At 52.9% G+C, this 20,346-nt stretch overlaps 1 protein-coding gene across 8 annotated transcripts in view; it reads right to left on the bottom strand.

Annotated features, from left to right (window-relative positions):
* Positions 1-930: 930 nt before the first annotated feature.
* RANBP10 (RAN binding protein 10) overlaps positions 931-20,346 on the bottom strand; it is a 66,437-nt gene continuing 47,021 nt past the window's right edge. For 5 of the 8 annotated variants that reach the window (XM_033844335.2, XM_073796895.1, XM_073796892.1 and 2 more), the window contains 11 exons: positions 19,785-19,952; positions 13,506-13,528; positions 11,490-11,674; positions 8,983-9,095; positions 7,418-7,526; positions 7,169-7,317; positions 6,772-6,976; positions 5,904-6,025; positions 5,242-5,387; positions 4,812-4,923; positions 931-4,386 (listed from right to left, as the gene is read on the bottom strand). In XM_033844335.2, the coding sequence (XP_033700226.1) occupies positions 4,256-4,386; positions 4,812-4,923; positions 5,242-5,387; positions 5,904-6,025; positions 6,772-6,976; positions 7,169-7,317; positions 7,418-7,526; positions 8,983-9,095; positions 11,490-11,674; positions 13,506-13,528; positions 19,785-19,952 (1,463 nt within the window). In that variant the 3' untranslated portion in view covers positions 931-4,255. Of the gene's footprint in view, positions 4,387-4,811; positions 4,924-5,241; positions 5,388-5,903; positions 6,026-6,771; positions 6,977-7,168; positions 7,318-7,417; positions 7,527-8,982; positions 9,096-11,489; positions 11,675-13,292; positions 13,529-16,864; positions 16,931-19,784; positions 19,953-20,346 lie in introns of all 8 variants that reach the window. The other 3 variants (XM_073796896.1, XM_033844338.2, XM_033844336.2) reach the window with 3 other exon arrangements.

Raw genomic sequence — 20,346 nt, 5'->3', positions numbered from 1 at the left:
ATGCTCTCCAGCAAACCTCCTCACTCCAGTGACTTTTAGCCACCACCCATTCCCTTCTGTTCCCTGTATTATCTTGTGGATAATATGTCCCTATATTATCCATCCTTACACCCCAACAAAAAGCCTGCAGTTACCTTGTCTCTTGCTACCCCGATCTCCCTCACATCCGGTCACTCATCCTGTGGTGCTAACATCCCCTAAATATTTCTCAAACCTGCCTTCTTGTGTTTGGCCTTGTCCTTCTAGATGGTTTCTTTGCTTCTAGTCTTGTCTCCAGGTGGACAGCAGCATAATCTATTTTATGCCTCCTCTGCTTAAAACCCTGGTGCCTTGGGAGCAGAGGAGGCAGCTTGAGGCAGGAGCAGGCCAGTCACACTAGGGAGCATCCTCATGGAGGCAGGGTGGTCATATGTACTGTGTCCCTAGGTGCCAAGCCCTGCCCTGTGCATGCTGTAATCCTCTGTCACATGGGGAAGCAGGATTAACATGTTAAGAATGGGGAAAATGAAGCTGAGAAAGGTTAATTTTCTGGGGTCACCCAAACTGGGATTTTGAGCATGAGCTCTTTTCCTCAGACTGAAAGGAAGCTAACCTTAATACCCCTCAGAAGAGCTGTGACCAGTGTTTGGAGCGAGCGTATTTAGAATGCATTAAAATCTTAATTTGAGGAGAAGAGGTCCTATGGCCCACCTTTTTGTATTTGCTACTTTTTCTTTGTCTCAGATGAAAGCTGTTTCGCGGGAGAGAATCAAAGCTTTAAGTATCTATGCTCTTTGGGGTCTTGCAAAAAGTCTTGAGAATCCTTGAGACACCAGGGGCCTAGGCACTCGACAAGTAGACTGGGAAGGGGCCAAGCCCTCCAGGACGGCTGTGCCACATCAAGGGTGCCAATCCCGGTAAGACTCACAACAGAGACCAGACACTCGTGACTACTCATGGACGTGTATTTTAATAAAAATAATTCTGTCAAAATACAACAGGAGTTTTTTCATCTCTCAAGTACAATTTAATAGGATGTTTTGTGTTAGAATTCTCTCTAAACCCTCCCACACCCACAAGTTTCATGCTAATGCCAAGTATCAACTTGCGAGGACAAAGGCAGAACCAGTGTGCACGATGTGGAGGACGTCTGTGTCAGCTGTAGTTACTAATGGAGGAAAACCCAATGCAAAGAGGCGGCGCCTGAGGCAGCCAGAGTCCACAATCTGGCCACAGGTCCGTGTGCACGGGGCTGGTGGTCAAGTAGGGCTCTCCTGCCCAGCTGCCACACAGTGTGCATACCTGAGTTGTGAGCGACCAAAGGAACTTTCAGCTCTGACAGGTCTCTGCCTCATCTTCTTTGTGCTTGCTTAAGGGGTAGGAAGGTGCTGGGAGGCTGGGCAGTCCCCGCTTCTCCATCTCTTGGTGTCCCTGTTCTGCCGGCCGACACCCAGCCACAGACCCATGTAGGTGAGGAATAGGGGTTCTGGCTTTCTTTGCATGTCTGCCAGTTTCTGCTCTGGAAGGAGCGACCATTTGGTGAAGCAAGAGGAAAAGGTAAGTAGGGAAGGCTGCTCCCCGAGGGCTGAACAACCCAACAGAGCCAGGTCTTCTTCCTGCCTCCTTGGTTCAAGTTCAGCTCTTCACTGGGACTCCTCCCAGGTGCCTTCCCCACTCTCGGCTCCCGGAAGCAGGCTGGCAGGACTGGGTGTGCATAAGGGGCTCCTCGGGCTGGCAGGCAGGCCTGGACTGTCAGCAAGACAGTGGGCTCAAGCAGCTTGAGTTTGGACCTCTCCACGGCTTGTGGGGCAAAGGCTTATGTCCCAAAGGTATGCTGTCCAACTGGGACAGAAAGCCCCTCTGGAGAGGAACAGAGTAAACAACTTGGACTCAGCTGAAACAGTGAGATAAGGCACAGAAAATGGGGAGGTGGCCATGGGTACTGAGTATGAGGCAGGCGGACACCCAACCCCAAGCAGCACACAGCTGTCCTGAGCCCTCCTGGGCTGCTCAGCTGCTCTACAACCCAAGCCCAGGCACCCATCCCCATCCCTGACACACCCCTGAAGGTACCAGCTGCGCAGACACTGCTGGAGGCCTCGCCAGCCTAACCCCTCACCCGCCATTCAGCTTTAGGACTAAACAGTGTTGTCCAATCCTCAGGAATGAGGTTAGTCCCAGTTCTGCCCTAATTTCTTGTGTGACTTTGGCCAAGTCACTTAATCTCCTGGGCCTGTTTCCTTATCTATAAAAGGAGAGGACTGTTGGAGTAGATGTTCTCTGAACTTCGTTCCAGTTGCAAAAGCCTCTGGTTTTAATTCCCAATCCTGCTTGCTTCTGACCATTTTAAGAGCCTGATGTTTCCAACTTCTTGGTTTGGAAGCTAGGCATCCCCAAGTTTGCACAGGATGAATTTCCTTTACAGACAGGACAACACTCCCCTGATGTGTTGCAGTCTCTGGGATGCCAGCTGGGGCCCTAGTAGGGACCAAGAAAAAAGCAGCAGCCTACAGGATCATGTCCCAGGGCAGAATTCTGGGAGAGCACAGGGCCACTGGGCCCATCACCAGCAGTTAGTCCAACTCAGTCATTTCTCTTGTTGTCCAGCTGTAGGCCCAGCGAGTCCTGGTGGGCACTGAATATCTCAGGCCACACCAACCATTCCTGAATCCACTGATGGAAAGCAGAAGCTTGGCCAGCCCAGATCCAGGCAGGGACTGGAAGCTCGACTTCTGACCTTGCCCCTTTGCAGGGGCTGCTTGGGTACTCCCTCCCACTGTGAGGCCGATGGGGAAATTCCAGCCCATTCTGGTGCTCCTCTGGGAGGCCTCTTCCCTTTCTTCCTCCTGGGCAGTCTGTCCTCTCCACAGATGGCCGGCCTAAGTCCTGGCAGCATCGTAACCCTTCCTCTCCTGATTCCCTGATGGCAGTACCGGGACTGTTTCTGACCCACGAGCTGTGAGGATCCGTCTGACATGGACGGTGGGACATTTGTAAAGCCCATGAGGTCCTTTCCTCTGGCCAGCAAATATTCTTAACAGTCTTTCCTAAGAGTGGCCGGGGCCAAACTGCAAAGGAGCTGCCTGGCACAGCTACAGTGAGGCATGGCCTAGGGGGTCAAGGGTTCCATCCAATCCAGCGACTGGCAGCCCAAAAATCTGTCTCCACAAGGCTTGGCTTTCCAACAGAAAGCATCAATTCCATCAGAGCTGTGCAGAGACGGTGAAGATCCAGGCAGGAAAAAGGCAGCCCCTGTACTCAAGGGCCTCTGTCCTGGGTATGGAGACTTCCTCCCCACAGCCTGACACTCAGCAGCTCTCAGGCAATCAATTTAGAGTAAATGAATTATTTGGCCATCTTAACAAAGGCAGGCAGGATGTTGAAAAGGGAAGAGAGAGAGAGGCAAGGCAGGCAGTGAGAGGCAGGGTAGAACGGTAGATAGCGTGCTAGCCAAGGACCCTCTAACTCCCTTGCTCTGCTGTGTAGCCCTGGGCCAATTCATCTCTTCTTTGGACCTGGGCCCTGCAGTTCTCTGCTCAGTTCAGCTCTCAGGGGCCTAGGGACCCACACCTCTCAGATGCTGCAAACCAGCTTAGCCTGACCTGCCCACTATGTGGCCCCCAAAGCCTACTGGGCTTCCCTAGGCTGCAGCTGGGCCTGTGGCTCAACAAAGGGGAAGCCTGAAATAAACGAATCACTTGGCTGAGGTGACAGAGATGATTCTTTTTAAATGAGTTGGACTCAAAAACGTATGGTGTCTGGACAGCTTCACCCAAGAGGTGCTGGACCACTAACACTACGATAAATACTGTGTCTTTTTTTAATATATATATTTATATATATATATAATCTCATTTTTTTTACTTATGAAAATAATAAGCTATCACCAACTTGGATAGGCTTCACCACTAAATTAGCAGAAACCAGCTCAGCACAAACTCTCCAGAGATAAATACTGGTGGCTCAGTCGGGGGGGGGGGGGGAAGATTAAAAAACCCCAACCTCTCCTCAAAACAAACCCCTTCTTTCAAAATAGAAGTAACCAGACAATACTGTGTCATAGGCCGCTGCACATGAAGGGGGGAGAGAGAGAGACTGAGGGTGGGAGAAAAAGAAAGGAAGGAAGGGAAGGAAGGAGAGGAACGGGGGAGGCCAGGCAGGAGGAGTGGACTCTGCCCATGGCTTCCAGGTCCCTGCACCAGGTGCCGATGGAGGGCAGGGCTGCTCCAGCCCTGGGGCCGAGGGAGGGCCAGGTGGGGCCAGACAGTGTGGTCAGCTAGTGCAAGTAGTCGTCGACTCTGGCAAAGGAGCAAGATCCCAGGCCCGCTCGGGCCATGAGCCGTAGACATTCAGATGCCTGGCCCAAGGCGAGCATCAGAGGGGGCTGCTTTGGCAGGTTCTGAGACTCTGTGGAGAAGAGACAAGGCCTGGTCACTGCCCTGCTCAGGGCTAAGCCCAGGTCAAAGTTCCCTTGGGAGCAGAAGGTGGGGGGAGTGGACAGAATCTCTTGGAACAGAGCGTTCATGTGTCTCTGTGTCACCAGGCCATGGCCCTGCCTGTGAATCTCAGCTTTCTTTAGAGCAATGAGCTAGCCAAGGCCCAGGGTCATAGTCTAGGGCCCATCATGATCTAGCCAGCCAACTCAGCTGGGCAGAGGGAGGTGAGGGTTTAGGTTCAGCCATGGGAGCCCAACAGTCCTATGGGTCACCAGAGAGCCTCTGGGCAGAGCTCACTGCCCAGATTTGGATAAACATCAGCAATTTCTAGGGAGGGGTGAAGGGGCCAACCTAGGTACTCATAGGCCAGCTTCTGTTTTTGTTAGATCCACTTACCTAAAATGGCGCTGTTGAGGGCAGCGCATACAGGCTCCCTCTGGATGGGGTCAAGCTGCTGGCCAACTGGGCAGCTCCAGGGGTCTGAGTACGCAAGCAGGCTAAAGGCATCCTAAAGGACAGGGCATTCTTGAAAGGACTATGGCACACACCACGCACCCCCTCCTCCATGGCTCCAGGGGGATACAGGGCCCTGCGTGGTGCCCACGGAGAGCACAACATACCCTGACCGAAGGGTCAGGTAGGGCTGTGTCCTCCCCAGAACGTAGAGAGGGTGGGTGTACCCTGGATGTCCTGTTCCCCACTGCAGACTTGACTAGAGCCCGCTCTGTCCCGTTGCTGCTGCCTGCCCCCAGTGCCCTCCCACAGTCACACTGCCCCACCACCAAATGGGGGCCCATTCTGTATGAGGGCCTGGCTTGTCCTGTACCTGCAGCATCTCTGTGTGGGCCAAATTCTTGCCGTATTCCCGGCCCAGCTGCTCACTCAGTGCCTGCAACTCACGACCAAACAGGATAATCCTTTCTGTGGCCGCCTGATTGCCCCCGCAGAGCTGCCGCCGAGGATGCCCATCATCTGCACCCAGAGCCCAGCAAAGAACACATCAGGAGGATAAAGAGAGAAAGGGAGGACTACGGTGGGGTCCCCAAAGAGAACACGACAAGAAGGACCTTGGCTGGGGGTAGGGTGGGGTGGTGCAGCTTCTGCTAGAGGCAAGTGAGGGCTGAGAGGAGCAGGTGGACCATCCGGAGCTGAGCTCCTCTTACGTCCACCTATAGCCCATGGTCTAGGAGTCAGACGGGACTCAAGTTTGCCCTCTTCCCACCCTCTGCAAGATGCAAGGGTGTTCTTAAGGTGTCTGCTCTCACCAGCTCCCTCCAGCTACAAACGCTGGGAACTTGTTCTGGGCAGCAGGCTGAGGCCCTCCCACCTCAAGCACCGATTCATGATTGGCTAAGGAGGCAGTGGACCAGATCTGGATAGAGCTTCTCCAGCCACCAAAGCCTGCCCATCCCAACTGCCACAGAGGGGAGAGGACAACAGGACTGAGCAATGCCGCCTGTGGAACACCATGCAGGGGCATGGCCTTACCCATGCTGGACTCATCCGTCTGCAGGTCTTCATGCTTGTAGGCACCATTGACAATGCGTGTGGACATGCTCTCCAGCACACCATTGGGGTAATGTTCCGCCTCCATCTCCATCTCACTGTCGCTGTGGAGAAGGGTTGAGGTGGGAGTTAGCAAAGGGGATGTGACTGGAGCAGCCTGGTTGGGCCTCCATTTAGGCTTTAGCCGCAGTTGGCAGTGGGTAAACTGAGGCCCCCAAAGGGCATGAAAGGACAGCTCCCAGGCTTCCCAGGCTCTAATACTTGGGCCCTACTGTGACACCAGCCATCCCAGAGGCTTGTTATCTCACTCCCACTCTGGTCCCCATGCTGCCTCTGTGACCATCCCCACCCTGGCCCTCCTCTGAGTTGATACACCCCTTCTACACACCCCCTGACCCCCAATGACCAGGGCAGGTAAGTCCTGATAGGCATCTCTGGAAGCCAAACCCAGGTCAGCCCTGTAGCATGCTGGAAGGCTACTGAAAGCCACCTACAGTCTGCAACCTAAAAACCCTGCCTGCCCAACCTGGCTGACCACAAGCTAAGCCCAGTAAAAGCTCCTTTAGTATAGACTCTGGGGGTTCTGAGAGGCCTGGTATTCTTGGAGGCAACCACATTCTCAGCGTCAGCGCCTCTGGAGAAAGACAGGGCCAAGGAAAGTGGCAGCTGAATCAAGAGTTGGACCAGAAGCTGGAGCCAATGCCAGGCCTGGTGGGTCAGCGGCTACTATTCCAGGCACAGACCTGGGATGGAGGTGGGGGTAAAGGGCAGGGTGGCGCTCAAAGGACAGGCTGCAGTGGGCGCAGAGCAGAAGGCAGGAGGAAGAAGCAGAGCAGAGCAGAACAGGCACCTGGTCTCCTGGTTACTGGTACTGCTGTGGGGCTGGGACTTGGTGGAATCTGTTGAGTTGGACTCGGAGTAATTGACTGAGGATGGAGATGAGGAGGACGAGGACGACGACGAGGAAGAGGAGGAGCTGGGCGGAGGGTATTTACTGTGGTTCTGTTTGCTCTTGGTGGAAGCGACACCATTGCTGCAGCTGGGACTATCTGCTCCTAAAAGCCGGGGGACAGTCAGAAGAGGAGGGGCAGCTTGCCATCAAGCAGGGCCCCAGGAATAACTACAGTGGTCCCACTTCCCTTCCCCCAATCCAGCAGCAAGCCTTGAGCCCATCCCAGGGAAGGGTGTATGGGTGGCCTTGCTTCTCCACACCAGTTCTTCCCAGAGCCCTCTGGAGAGTGGCTGACCTGTGTTGTGCATGTGGGAACTAGTGGGGCCGTGTCGGGGGCTGAGGCTTGGGGAGCCAGGGTAGCTGTCCTGGGACTTGGGGCTTCGGGAGCTCAAGCTGCGGACCTCACTGTCAGTCCCATTCACCATCTCCACAAACTGTCGGCACCTGCAGAAGGAGCAGAGCAGCAACGCTCTGGGCTTGGTCTGGGTTGTGTATGCCCACCACCAGCTGGGCTGTGGGGGACCTGACGGTGCCCCAAACTTACTTGAGCATGAAGAGCAGGTTGGGGTTGTGCTCCAGCAGCCCTGGGTAGAAGCGCTGTGTGGTCTCAATGGCCTCACCCACACGGCCCTCCAGCACCAGCTTCTGGATCTCTGCAGAGAGCAAGAATGCGGCAGTGAGTGAGGGGCCGCAGACCTTCCTCACAGCCACACGTCTACACACTGCCAGCCCCAAGCACGGACCAGCTGAGAGTCAGGTGGGCTGGCTCAGAGTGGCAAGCCCACTGAGATGCTCACAGAAGAGGCTGAAGAAACAACCTGGCCAACCAGCCCCACAACAGATCCTGGTTTCTGTCAAGTGTCAGGTAGTCCTCAAAGAATAAGAGGGGAAAATGGAGGGGGGTGCTCTTAGCCCAGAGGCAGCAGGTTGAATTTGGAGGCCTGCTCCTATGCAGTACAGGTTGCCAGGGACCTGGGCGGGGGAAGAGGTCCTGGCTGTGGGAGCATAATCTAAGGATGGGCACCCGGGCAGCTTCGTGGCCTGAGAGGCTCCTCTTCAGACAGACTTCTCTCCTCAGGCTTCACAGGGGGTTGCCAATAGGAGCTCATGGATTCTGGGCCAGGGCCCATGTCTTGGCAGTCTTCAGCGGCTGCGGCGCGCCCCCTGCTGAGAGAGGAGGTCACCCTCCTCACACTGGCAGCTCTGACGCTGACATCTCTCAGGCCGTCGCATCGTGCTCTTGCCCTGGGGCCTGGTGCGTCTTGCTGGGAGCCACTTCTGGGTAGATCCCAAGTCTGGGATCCCCTTCCGACTGTCTGGCTGGGCGTGGCTTCTCTGGGAGACACAGACACATGCACATACACAGAGACGACAGGCTCAGAGTGACGCAAGCAGGCACACACAGACACACGTGTCCACACACACCTACTCTCCCTCACTCTCCTCTCCTTCCTATATCCTTTCTGGGCTGTTTCCTCTTTCCCAGCACCCTCCTTCCACAAAAGAGCCCCAAACACGCAGTATGCAGGCTAGTATGAACACCAGGAAAGCTTCCTTTGGCTCCTTCTTTGTTGGTCTGCAAAGCCCAGGACCAGAGGTGGGAAGCAGAGAAAGGTCTACCACAGTGGCCACGGAGCATCAGCCTTCCCCGTCTGACTGCTTCAGTCCCCTCTCTGCCCAGGGGCAGGCAGAACTACCAAGGTTGAGTAAATGGTGGCAAAGGCAGAGCACTGAACTGGTAAGATGCAAACACACTCTTTCTCGAAGACTGTGAACAGGAGGCTGAGTGGAATCCAGGATGCAGGAGGAAGGAAACAAGCATGGAGGAAGATCCAGCCATACCAGGCCCCAGCCTGTGCCAGGCCATCAGAGTATGCATTAGGGAGGCTGCACCGAGACATTCCCATGCTGCTGGACTGTCCTTCTGGACAGTGTGGTCTTGAAAGAGGGACAGAAGAAGGGCCTGGGGCTGGGCTGTGGGCTGGTCTTCTGGTGAGGACCTGAGCTGAACAGATTCCTGACAGGTTACCCACGGCTGTCATGAGCCAGAGAGCAGAATTAGGGACAGGTGAGAGAGGGAGGGAGCGGGGAGAGGAGAATCAACCTTACTTTGTCTGTTCTTTATGGACGCTTGTTCTTCCTGAATCGGGGTTTCAGTCATTCGGGCAAAAGCTGTGGCCGTGGCACAATACCCATGATGCACCAGGTAAGATGAGACCATGCTAGAAAAAAGGAAATGCTCAAGGTGACACTTAAGAACTGCATTTCTCACCAACCCCCTGATGGGACAGACTATCTCCCTGTTAGTTCTTCCTTAAACATATCTTACAGGTGCAACCTCCACAGAATAATAAAGGGGCTGAAACAAATGAAAAATCCCCCAGTGCTCATGCAGTCAGGCAGAAGAGGGGCAGGTCACCACATCTGTCCTCACAGCTTGGAGGAGTGGCTGCAGTTTCTCTGAGATATGCTGCCCACAGGTGGGCAAGTATGATAACAAAAGTACATACAGAGGCACATACCATCTCCTTATAGAAGCGGCTGCCTCCTGTGACCTGAAGCAAACCCAGAGACTGCCGAGAGTCTCTATGAGGGCTTCCTGGAAGGGCAGCCAGCCAAGCAGTCTGGCAGCTGCCCAGTGGTGATGCATGCCACGTGCGTACCTTCTACAGACACAGGAGCTCCTCTGCAGGTGCCCCACGCGCCCGGCAGAAGCATTCCAGCTCAGGTGAACCTGGCCCTCAGGAGTGTTGGCTCTAGACGGTGATGGGGAGCTAACCCACGACCCAAGTTACTCCACGATACACAACAAATTAAGGGCCCAAGAAGCCAAGGTTTCAGGCAGTAACGTGGCCAACAGGAACACAATCTTTGGGAGATGGCCCTGAGAAGCCTGATGCCCAGAAACCATTTAATCCCACTGGAAGCTGGCTAAGCAGCAGCACACGTAGAGTCCTCGTATCTGATGTGTACAAAAGTGAACACCTTGGTGTGTGCATATGTCAGTGTCATTAATATAACTGCCAACACAAATGTCTGAAGAGCTGTCATGCAGAAGGCACAGAAGTTCAGCTGTGTGTTCCCTCATGTTTTAAGGGGTAAATGAGATGATCCATATAAAGTGCCTAGCAAAGCAAGAAGTCAATATATACAACCTCTTATTATGAAATTATGTATTTATAACATTAATTATGAATAAGAATTATAATACTTATATTATTATAAACACAAGGTTAAAAATTCTTGACAAGACACGGTTCAGATGCGCCCATATGCACGTCAGAGGCCACTAAAATGTACAGTCCCTTTGACTCAGTAATTCCACTTCTTGAAAGGACACCCAGAAAATAATCTTAAATATGGAAAACTCTTTATGTACAAAAGGGTGACCTACACAAGCAAGAGAGAAGAAATAACCTGAACCTACCACCAAGGGAAGCCAGCCAAGGGGCTTGTGGCAAATGTGTCTGCGAGATAATACAGCCATTAACAATGTCCATAAAGCGAAGTTATATGAAATCACAGATATGAGTTATATGCAGGTCTCAGCAAATACTACATATGAACACACAGGCACACAGATACATACATGTAAACAAATACACCCACGTGCTGAGCCCAGGCCCTGTCAGCTGAGAGTATTAGTCCCTCCCCAACACAGCTGGGGCAGCCCCACCTCTCCCCTTGCCTGTCCCAGCAAGCCTGCTATGGGGACTGGCACCATGCTGGCCCTCCAAGGAAGGGCTTCTTATAAGTTCTGGGGGCTGGGAACAAGATGTAGTAGTGCTGCTATTCCTGAGAAGGGTCTGGCCACCTAGCCCCTGCCTCAGCCTTCCCATGGGGCCTGCCTCAATATCAATCCCTAAAGAAAGGAAGGCTACACAAAGAACCCAGTGTGTACCCCACCCCCACCCGCTGGCCTCTGGTACCCCGGTGTCTGCAAGGCAATGACCAGAGCTAGTAGAAGCCCAGCCCTTCTCGGCCCACCCCTGGGAGCCAAGCTAACAAACTAACCCACCTCCTGGCAGAGTGGGTACAGGTCATTGCCTCACTCAGGCCTGCAGCTGTCAAGTGGAAGAGAGAACCATATCTGGCCTCCCTTGGGATTCTCATCAAGACTGTTTCCCAGGAGAGGCTGGGAATTAATCAGCCAAGAGCCAGCTAGGTCCTAGGGAGGACCCTCTTCACACCACCACTGCCACAGATGCAAGGGACTTAGCTGGATCTGACCCTGAGAGGTGACCTTAGGCCAGAGTCATGGTATGACAGACACTCCCTATGATGGAAAAGAAAAGTGCACAGAGGAAGATACCACAGGGCGTACTAGCACATCCTCTGCAAAATGACCTGGGGAAGGAAAACCGCCCTGCTGGTGCTATTACATACAGGGCCTTCCGATCCAGGTGAGGGGGCAAAGGTTTAACTAGGAGCAGCTCTGGAGAACTGAACTAAGAGAGGAGGAGAGCAGCAGGCAGAGTCATCCTGGGAGTGCTTTCCAGAAGGAACGCTACCCACTAAAGTTCACAAGAGCAGCTTGTAGCAGTACAGGGGCCTACAGGAGAGTGAGGCCCCTGGGACGGGGCAGGGCTGGGTAAGGGCGGGAGCAGGGCACTCACTTCTGCAGCACCGCCTGCCACTCGCCAAGCCGGGCACTGATGGGGAAGCAGTGGACAGTACCCTGGACCTTGGCACGCCACTCCCGCATGTAGTCCTCAATGTCAAACAGGAAGGGTTGCTGCCCAAAGTTGGCGTCCACAATCTCCCCAGGTGTCTGCAGGCCTACGGTGGGGTAGAGGTTGGCCTGAGGAGGAGAATGAAATGTCAGTTGGGCCCTGAGGGCAATGGGGCAGCAGGGCCTCGCCTCATCTCACCTCCGGCACAGAGGGGAAGGCGCTGGCTCCCGCAGGCCGTTGCTTTGGCTTTGAGAGAATTGCAGCATGGCTGGGGGAGGCAGGGCTAAGCCACATTCTGCCCACCTCCCTAGCAGAGACACTATTCCCCAAAGTTTGAGGGGAAATGGCAAAAGAAAAGCAAGGCAGGCTCAACATGGAGTCTCTTGCCCGGCATCAGAGGCTGTAGTGTTCCCAAAGCCCAAGGCCCCCCTTCGGGACTCAGCCAGGGCACAGAGAGGCAGGCTGGGCTCCACAGCCCTGCAGGTGTGCCCGTGAAGATCTGCTGCAGGGGTGGATGATGGCTCCTCTCAGAAAGATCCAGGACCACGGATCCTTTTGCCACAAAAAAGGGGGGTATATAAGGGGGCAGGAAGGGATGCGGGGAGAGAGGAAAGGAGGGGAGTTAGGTGACACTAGAAAAGGGTAAAGAAAGGCTGCTGCCCTTCCTGTCTGAGGCTCACTAAGAGGAGGATCTTCTGGCCAGTGAGGTTTGGGCATGTCCCTCTGGGTGTGGGGCTCCCTGCTTCCCATCTAGCCCCTGCCTTGACCAGCTTTTGCCAGGTCGCTCCCTCACTCCATGCCTTCTATGGCTCCCACTGCTACAGCCCAATGCCTCACCAGCCTCCTCCTCATTGGCCCCAGGTCCCCAGTCTTCTCTTCCACCTTCCATCCTTAGACCACGTATCATTCCTGACTACCACGTGCCGGTACTGCACACTGGGTTCAGCCTTTCTAGCACTTGGCACAGAGTGCCATCACATCCATGTCTGGGTGTTTCATGTCATACCTCCACCACTAGACTCTTCCCCACTCAGGGTCAGAATTCTCCTCCTGTGTCTGTTCCCTTTCTTTGCTTAGGACCACAGCCCCTCTCTGGGGACTCCAGGTTGGAGGGAAGGATTTTGATACATAGACAGAGGTTCTAACAGGATCCTGCGTGTTGCAGTCTGGGCTTCAGAAGGCCCCTCAGATCACAGGGGCATTTCCTATTCCTAGAGCATCACAGGGGAGCCCAGGATCCCTAAGCAGCCCCCAGAGTCAGCAAACCTTTTCTCCTTCCAGACCCCAGCCAGGGCACACAGAGCCAGGCCAGGCTCCCAGCATTCTGGGTGGAGGCCCTGCATGTGACAAGGCCTGTGATGACTCATGACAAAGAAGGACTGGAGTGCAGGAGGTGGGATGAGCCCTGAACGAAGCCAGCAGGAAACCTCACCCTTTTCTAAGAGGAGAAAAACCCATAAATCTCACCTCTCTGGCCCAGGAGTACCCTGCACAGTAGCAGGTTCAGTCCTCTAGGGCACTGGCTTTCCTCAGGGATCTTTGATGGGTATGCACAGGGACCTGGCTCCCTAACAGCTCAGGAACAAGTTTCTATACGAACAGTTTTCTATACTCTGCACACAGGTCCACTAGCTATAAGCCACACAGAACTGGTTCAGACCAGCTGAACCATGGAGCTACCTCATCTCTGCCCACACCGTCCCCTACCTCCTAGCTGCCTTTGGAAATGCCACAAATCTCTGTCACCTGCTAAGAGTCATGGAGGAAGACCAGGTCTTGCTGCTGGAGAGAGAAGAACGCTGGCAGGTACCGCCTACTGGTACCTTCAAGCTGACGACACAGCACACATCCCTGGCTGGGGAAAGGGCAGGACTCCACACCCTGCACTTGCAGGTAACACCAGGCCCTTTCCCAGTCGGCCCCCGGGGCCAGAGCAGGAGACCCAATAGTAGTACTTACCGGGAGGTCTGTGAAGGCTATACCTGTGGAGGGAAAGGAACAGTCATCAGGCCACCTGGTTTCCCATGCCCCTGTGGGCCCCGCAAGGGTCCGTCACAATGGCTGGGGGAGGGGCTGGTCATCACACCTCCCCTATGGTGAAGGACAAGCACTAGCCAGGGCTTGGTAGGTTTATTTTTTATTTTACTTATATTTTTAATAAATTTATTTATTTATTTATTTTTGGCTGTTTCGGGTCTTCGTTGCTGTGCGCGTGGGCTTTCTCTAGTTGCGACGAGCGGGGGCTACTCTTTGTTGCAGTGCGTGGGCTTCTCATAGTGGTGGCTTCTCTTGTTGTGGAGCGCGAGCTCTAGGCACACAGCCTTCAGTAGTTGTGGCACACAGGCTTAATTGAACTACCATGTGGGATCTTCCCGGATCAGGGCTCAAACCCATGTCCCCTGCATTGGCCAGCAGATTCTTAACCACTGCATTACCAGGGAAGTCCCGCCTGGTAGGTTTACACCCTGGCCTTCCCTTTGCTGAGTCGCTTGGCCAGAAGTGAAGTCAGATATTTGGGTATTTGTCCACAGCATTTCTACCCTCTCAGGGAAAACCTGCTAGGAAGGACTAAACCCAAATGATCTACCCTGAGGCCTCTCTAGGCCTGATTGTTCTCTTGATCCAACATGTATTTAGGGAGACCTCCTGTGTATGCCAGGACCTTTTCCATCCATTATCTCATCTGATCCTCATACCAACTATGGGTAGCAGGCTTTCTTATCCCCATTTTACAGATGTGGAAAGTAAGCCTCAGAGGTTAAATGATTTGCCAGCAGTCATAAAACCAGCAGAAGCTAGTGGGACTGGACTCATTTCTAGTCTGATGCTCCAACATCATCTCTAAGCTGACAGAGCAGTGGAGACAGAGAGGGCAGCAGCTGCCCATCTTCAGCCCATACTTGCCCAGAGTCCCGAGAGATTCCGAGTTGACAAAGCCCAAGTTAACAATGGCCTGTGTACCCTCTGAACCCTCCTGCCAAGAGAAGAGGCTATGTTTCTAGGGACCTTAGTCCTAAATCAGAAGTGAGGGTAGAGGGGATAGGGACCCTAAATATAGGAACAGCCCTGAGCAGGAGAGGGGCCTCAGCATATCTACCAGAGCATTCATATTCTGCAGATTGAGAAATGACTCAAGGCCCAAGGACACTCTCCCAAGGGCTCATAGCCTTCCCATTTTTTAAAATTCTTATATCTTCTAGAAGCTCCTAAGCTTTCGGCCTGAGAGGTTTTCAAACCACTGACTATTTGGAGGTCTCTGTCTGCTCCCTCAACTCCACCCCAAAAAGAAAGTGAAACCCAGCAAGACTGAAGAACAGGTGAGGGTCTGATGATAGGTCTCCCAGTAAACCTGGGGCCAGAATCCTGACAGCAGCCAAGTGAGCATCCCATGTTCTTCCTCTGTGCTGGGCACTGGAATCATGTCTTACAAGGAAGCATTTAATCCTCAAAACAACCCTGGAAGGTGTATAATGCCTCTGACACTAGTTTACATATGAAAAAACCAAGGCACAAAGAGACTGTTTACATTCTTTACTGGGCTATTTTGCTCCTCAGTGAAAGAAGTTCATAAACCCATGACCTTCCTGCCTGAGGCCACTCCTGAGCCCCACATGCAGAGTCAGCAGTCACAGAACTAGCAGGATGGAATCTGGAAGCCCTTCCGTGTCCACCCACCAGGTCTGCATGGGAGCTGCCCCCATGAATCTCAGTGTGGCCAGGCTACTGCTGCTGTACTCCCAGGCTCGCGAAGAAGCCCACAGAACCCTGGAAGAAAGTGGAGTCCAGTCTCCATCAATTATCTGCAGTGTGACCTTTGGCAAGCTACCCAACCTCCCTGAGCCCATCTGAAAAAAGGGGGTAACAATATACCCAACACCTCAAGAAGAAAGGAGAAACAGATTCTCTATGAAAGCTGCTTCATAAACTGTGAGGTCTATGTACAAGTTGGCTAGAGTTGCGCCACAGGGCGAGACGACTGCCACATTTCTACCCAGGGGATGACCTACTCGGGCTTGCCTACCTCTACTCACAATGGCACTCAGGAAGGACAAGGCCTTGAGGTGCTTCCAGGAGGATGAGGAAAGAGGCTACTCCACCCCCTATTGCACTGAACAAGGGCAACACCGCTCCCTGTAGGTCTCTGGGAGCCTCCACAAAGACATTGTGATGGCAAGATCTGAGATGGCCCACGGGAAGATCTGAGAAGGGCCAGGCAAAGATCCAGGATGCAAATAGGACATTCAAACCTGCTGCTAAGAAGTACCCTTAGCCAAAAAGACACAGCTCAGGGGTCACTGAGGCTGAGGGTATAAAGAGCCTGTATAAAAATTACTCTGGGGACTTCCCTGGTGGCACAGTGGTTAAGAGTCTGCCTGCCAATTCAGGAGACACAGGTTCGAGCCCTGGTCTGGGAGGATTCCACGTGCCGCGGAGCAACTAAGCCCAGGCGCCCTAAAGCCCGTGCTCTGCAACGGGGGAGGCCACCACAATAAGAGGCCCATGCACCGCAGCGAAGAGTGGCCCCTGCTCGCCACAGCTAGAGAGGTCCCGCGCGCAGCAACGAGGACCCAACGCAGCCAAAAATAAATAAATAAATTTATTTAAAAAAAGAAAAAGAATCCGCGCTTCCACTGCAGGGGGTGTGGGTTCGATCCCTGGTGGGAAAGCCAAGATCCCACATGCTGTGCAATGCAGGCAAAAAAAAAATTACTCTGAAAGCTCATGGACCACTTGTGGGTGAGACGTCAGTCTCCAGTCTCCATTCACTCAGTGTTCATTTGTTCTCCCATCAAGTATTTGCTGAGACCTCCCAGGAGCTAGGCCCTATGACAGACAATAGGGAGCCAGCTGTAAGCCTGGCCCTAAAAGTGCTGCAAACTCCAGCAAGAGAGATGGTGTGCAACTAATAATTACACAGACAACTGACCAATGACACATAGGGTGAGTGCTGTGACAGAGGACAACGGAGCAAATAAAAGGAGCGGGGCGGCCAGAGGCAGGAAACATCACTCTGCTTCTCTAAAGGGAGAAATGTTCTGAGGTTAGAGAGCAATGATTGGCTCACTGATCCTGCGTGAGATTCTGAAGTGCATTATATTGATAAGCTGGCTTGTGAAAAGGAAACAAGGTCATTAGAAGATTCACCAAGTGGTCTATCACTTTCATTGACTTTCCATCAAATTTCGTGATCTAGAAAATGCAGAGGACGGGTCATATCCATTTTTTAGTAAGGTCTCAGTAGTATCCTTGTGGAAAAGACAGAAAAACACAAGATTCAATTAACATAATGAAGTGATTCTTAAATGGCTGGTGTCTACCTGGACAAGCTGTAGGCTGAAGGGCTCAAATCCAGCCTTGTCCTCTTCCAATATTTTTATCAATATCTTGATGAAAACACAAATAAACATGTTTATCAAAAGTTAGGTTAATACAATGCTGAAGAGGATACCAAATACTCGAGATAGAAAAAGCAAGACCAAAGAAGATCGTGACAGGCTTGAAAAATAGATAATATAGGCCTAAAGGAAGTTTTATTACAAGATGTGTGAGGACTTCCATGGGGTCTATATAAACATGTACTAGGGGGGACTTCCCAGGTGGTGCAGTGGTTAAGAATCTGCCTGTCAATGCAGGGGACATGGGTTTGAGCCCTGGTCCGGGAAGATCCCACATGCAGAGCAACTAAGCCCGTGCACCACAACTACTGAGCCTGCGTGCCTAGAGCCCGTGCTCCGCAATAAGAGAAGCCACCGCAATAAGAAGCCCGCGCACCACAATGAAGAGTAGCCCCCGCTCACTGCAACTAGAGAAAGCCCGCTCACAGCAACGAAGACCCAACACAGCCATAAATACATAAATTAATTAATTTAAAAACCAAACCAAAACAAAAAAAACATATACTAGAGTTTTTTTTATTTTTCTATTTTTTTTGGTCGTGCCACATGGCATGTGGGATCTTAGTTCCCCAACCAGGTATCAAACCCATGCCCCCTGCAGTGGAAAGTGTGGAGTCTTAACCACTGGACTGCCCGGGAAGTCCTGGGAGATGAGTTTTTAAAAACAGTGTGAGGGGGCTTCTCTGGTAGCACAATGGTTAAGAATCTGCCTGCCAATGCAGGGGACATGGGTTCAAGCCCTGGTCCGGGAATATCCCACATGCCACAGAGCAACTAAGCCCGTGCACCACAACTACTGAGCCTGAGCTCTACAGCCCACGAGCTACAACTACTGAGCCCACGTCCCACAACTACTGAGCCCACGTGCCACAACTACTGAAGCCCATGCACCTAGAGCCCATGCTCTGCAGCAAGAGCAGCCACCGCAATGAGAAGCCTGTGCACCACAAGAAAGAGTAGCCTCCGCTCGCCACAACTAGAGAAAGCCTGCGTGCAGCAACAAAGACCCAAACCAGCCTAAATAAATAAACAAATAAATAAAATAAAAACAGTGTGAGGGTCCAGGCTGACATTAAGGTGGCCATGAGCTCCTTAGGGACCTAGGGATCTGACTGACAAAGAGCTTAGGGCCCAGAGGAGGGAGGTGCAGGTACAGAAGGGACAGCAGATATGCCCCAAATCTTATGTCCCACAACAGGTTCCATGCTCTGAGCAAAGTGTGGACAAGCTGAAGAGATGTAAGGAGGGCAGGTATTCAGAGCAGACAGGCAGAACTGGGCCTGGCTCGGAGAGGCAAGTGAAACAGGGCTTGGGTAAGGACTGATAGCCCATAACAGTGGCCCCTGGGACTCTGACAGCAGAAAAGTCAAGAGGCAGGAAATAGCTGGAGTCAGAGAACAGAGTGGGGAATGAGAAGTCATCTTGAGACCTTGGCCTTGCCCTCCAGCAGCTAGCTCCTCACAGGCTGGATATCAGCAACTGCAGCTAGGTGGCTATGGATTTCAGGGGAGAGTCTTTCCGGATGTGCACCTGGGTCAGCTCTGCATCATCTGTGCTATGCTCTTGGCTGCCCATTCTAGGCTGTGGCATCTGACGGCCCTGTTGAGGAATGCTGGCTCCTGCTCGCTCAGCCCCAGCCACAAGTAAACCCCATTTCCACCCAGGTCTCCTGGTCTTGCCCGGGCTCATCTCCTGGAGAAGCTACAGAGGGATGTGGGGAGTGGCAGCCACCTTTTGACTGTCCCGCAAACCAGGGCAAGTGAGCCTCCTACAAGTTGGGTTCAAAGTAAAATGCCCAACTCCCTTTCCTGTCAAGGTCTGTGGTCAACCTGGCTGGTAGGGTTCTGCCAGATTAGAGACCTCTGCAAACCCAGGCAGGCAGGCCCAGCAGTTAGGTACCACCTCAGGGCCACTTTGGCCATGGGTTCCACTCACTCGAGGGCCAAATAGCAGTCAGCCCTACTAGGGCAAGGTGTCAGAATAGCCAAAGTTCCTCTCTGTCTTAGTTTCTAATCCTAAATTCCTATATGTGTACAGGACTACTCTTCAAGGTATCCTCCAGAGTTCTCAAGACCTCCCAAGGACTGCTGCTTCTCCTGGGTTTCTGATCCTAGTTGACAGCACCACTAATCTAGCCACTTTACCATGTTCCCTTCTTTCCAGTGCACCCCATCTATCACTAAGCCCCGCTGCGGCACCCCTAGTCCTTTGCAGGCCTGTTCTCCACTGCCTGCGCCCATCACCACGGCCACGGCTCATGCCACCTGCCTCTTCCTCAGCCCTTACTCCAATCAGTCCCTCCTTCTCAGTTTAACCAAAGGGGCTTTTTCAATATAACTCTGTCCAGGTTGCTGTCTATTAACCACAAACAGGCCAGAAGAGATCTGACCCCATCTGACTCCGGCCTGTTTACCTCCTGTACTAGAGCAGCCCTCACTGTTGCTCCATAGCAACCAGTGCCCTGCAGAAGGGCCAGAGAAAGTCTGGGCCCAGGCGACAGGCATGCAAATCACTACCACTGTCAAGTATGTACTAGGGCCCCTCAAACTTCTCACTGACCCTAAACCTCGCTCCAACGAGTGTCACACAGGCCAGGAGCACGACCACGACATTGCTGCTCTCTCAGCACTGACCCAGGCTCGATAAATGCTGCTGAATGGATGGATTAACAAAGGGACCACTTCTATACCCTCCGTTCCCCTTGCAGGGCTCCGATGCTAGGAAATGACTGCAGTTGCCTTGAGCTCAGCAGAGGATCTACAACACTGCTTTGGCTTCAAAGCCTCTCACCAACCAAAGTGGCTCCACAGGGCAGACCCTCCAAGGTCCCCTATGTACCCACCAAGGCTGTGGCCATTCTTGGTGTAGAAGCAAGTGCCATTGATGAGGTTGACGCAGCAGCCAATCACGTCTCCTGTAGTGAATGTGGGACCATAGGGCTGGCCAGTCCCAGAGGAGCAGAAGGAATGCCCATCATCACCATGGTAACCATAGGAATGTTTATCCCAACCTGTGGGGGAAAAGAGAGCAAGAGCTGAGGTGAGGTACTTGAGAGAAAAACAAGACAGTCACAGAAGCCCACCCAGGTCTGAGCTCCTCTCCCCAGCCTGCTACCACCTCACCAGCATTCCTGCCCTCTCACAGAGCCAGCTGTGGGCAGGGTCTGGCTATGCAAAATGAGCAGTGAGTTCAGCAAGTCACTGCCCTGAGGAGTTGAGGCAGCCCTACTGAAGAAGGAGCCCAAGCTGTGGTTGACAGGAACCAAAACCATGAGTGCCCTGGAAGGGACTTACCAGAGGGCCATGAAACAAGGAGGTGGTTGGGGAAAGCCTCATGAAGGAGAAGAGGCTTGAACTGAACTCTGAGGTGTATCATGGTTGTTGTTTTTCTTTTTTTTAATTTAT

The sequence above is a fragment of the Tursiops truncatus genome, chromosome 19 (assembly GCF_011762595.2).
Source record: "Tursiops truncatus isolate mTurTru1 chromosome 19, mTurTru1.mat.Y, whole genome shotgun sequence".
Taxonomy (NCBI): Eukaryota; Metazoa; Chordata; class Mammalia; order Artiodactyla; family Delphinidae; genus Tursiops; species Tursiops truncatus.
Note: the sequence above shows the minus strand (reverse complement) of the source record. Positions and strands in the feature narration are given on the sequence as shown.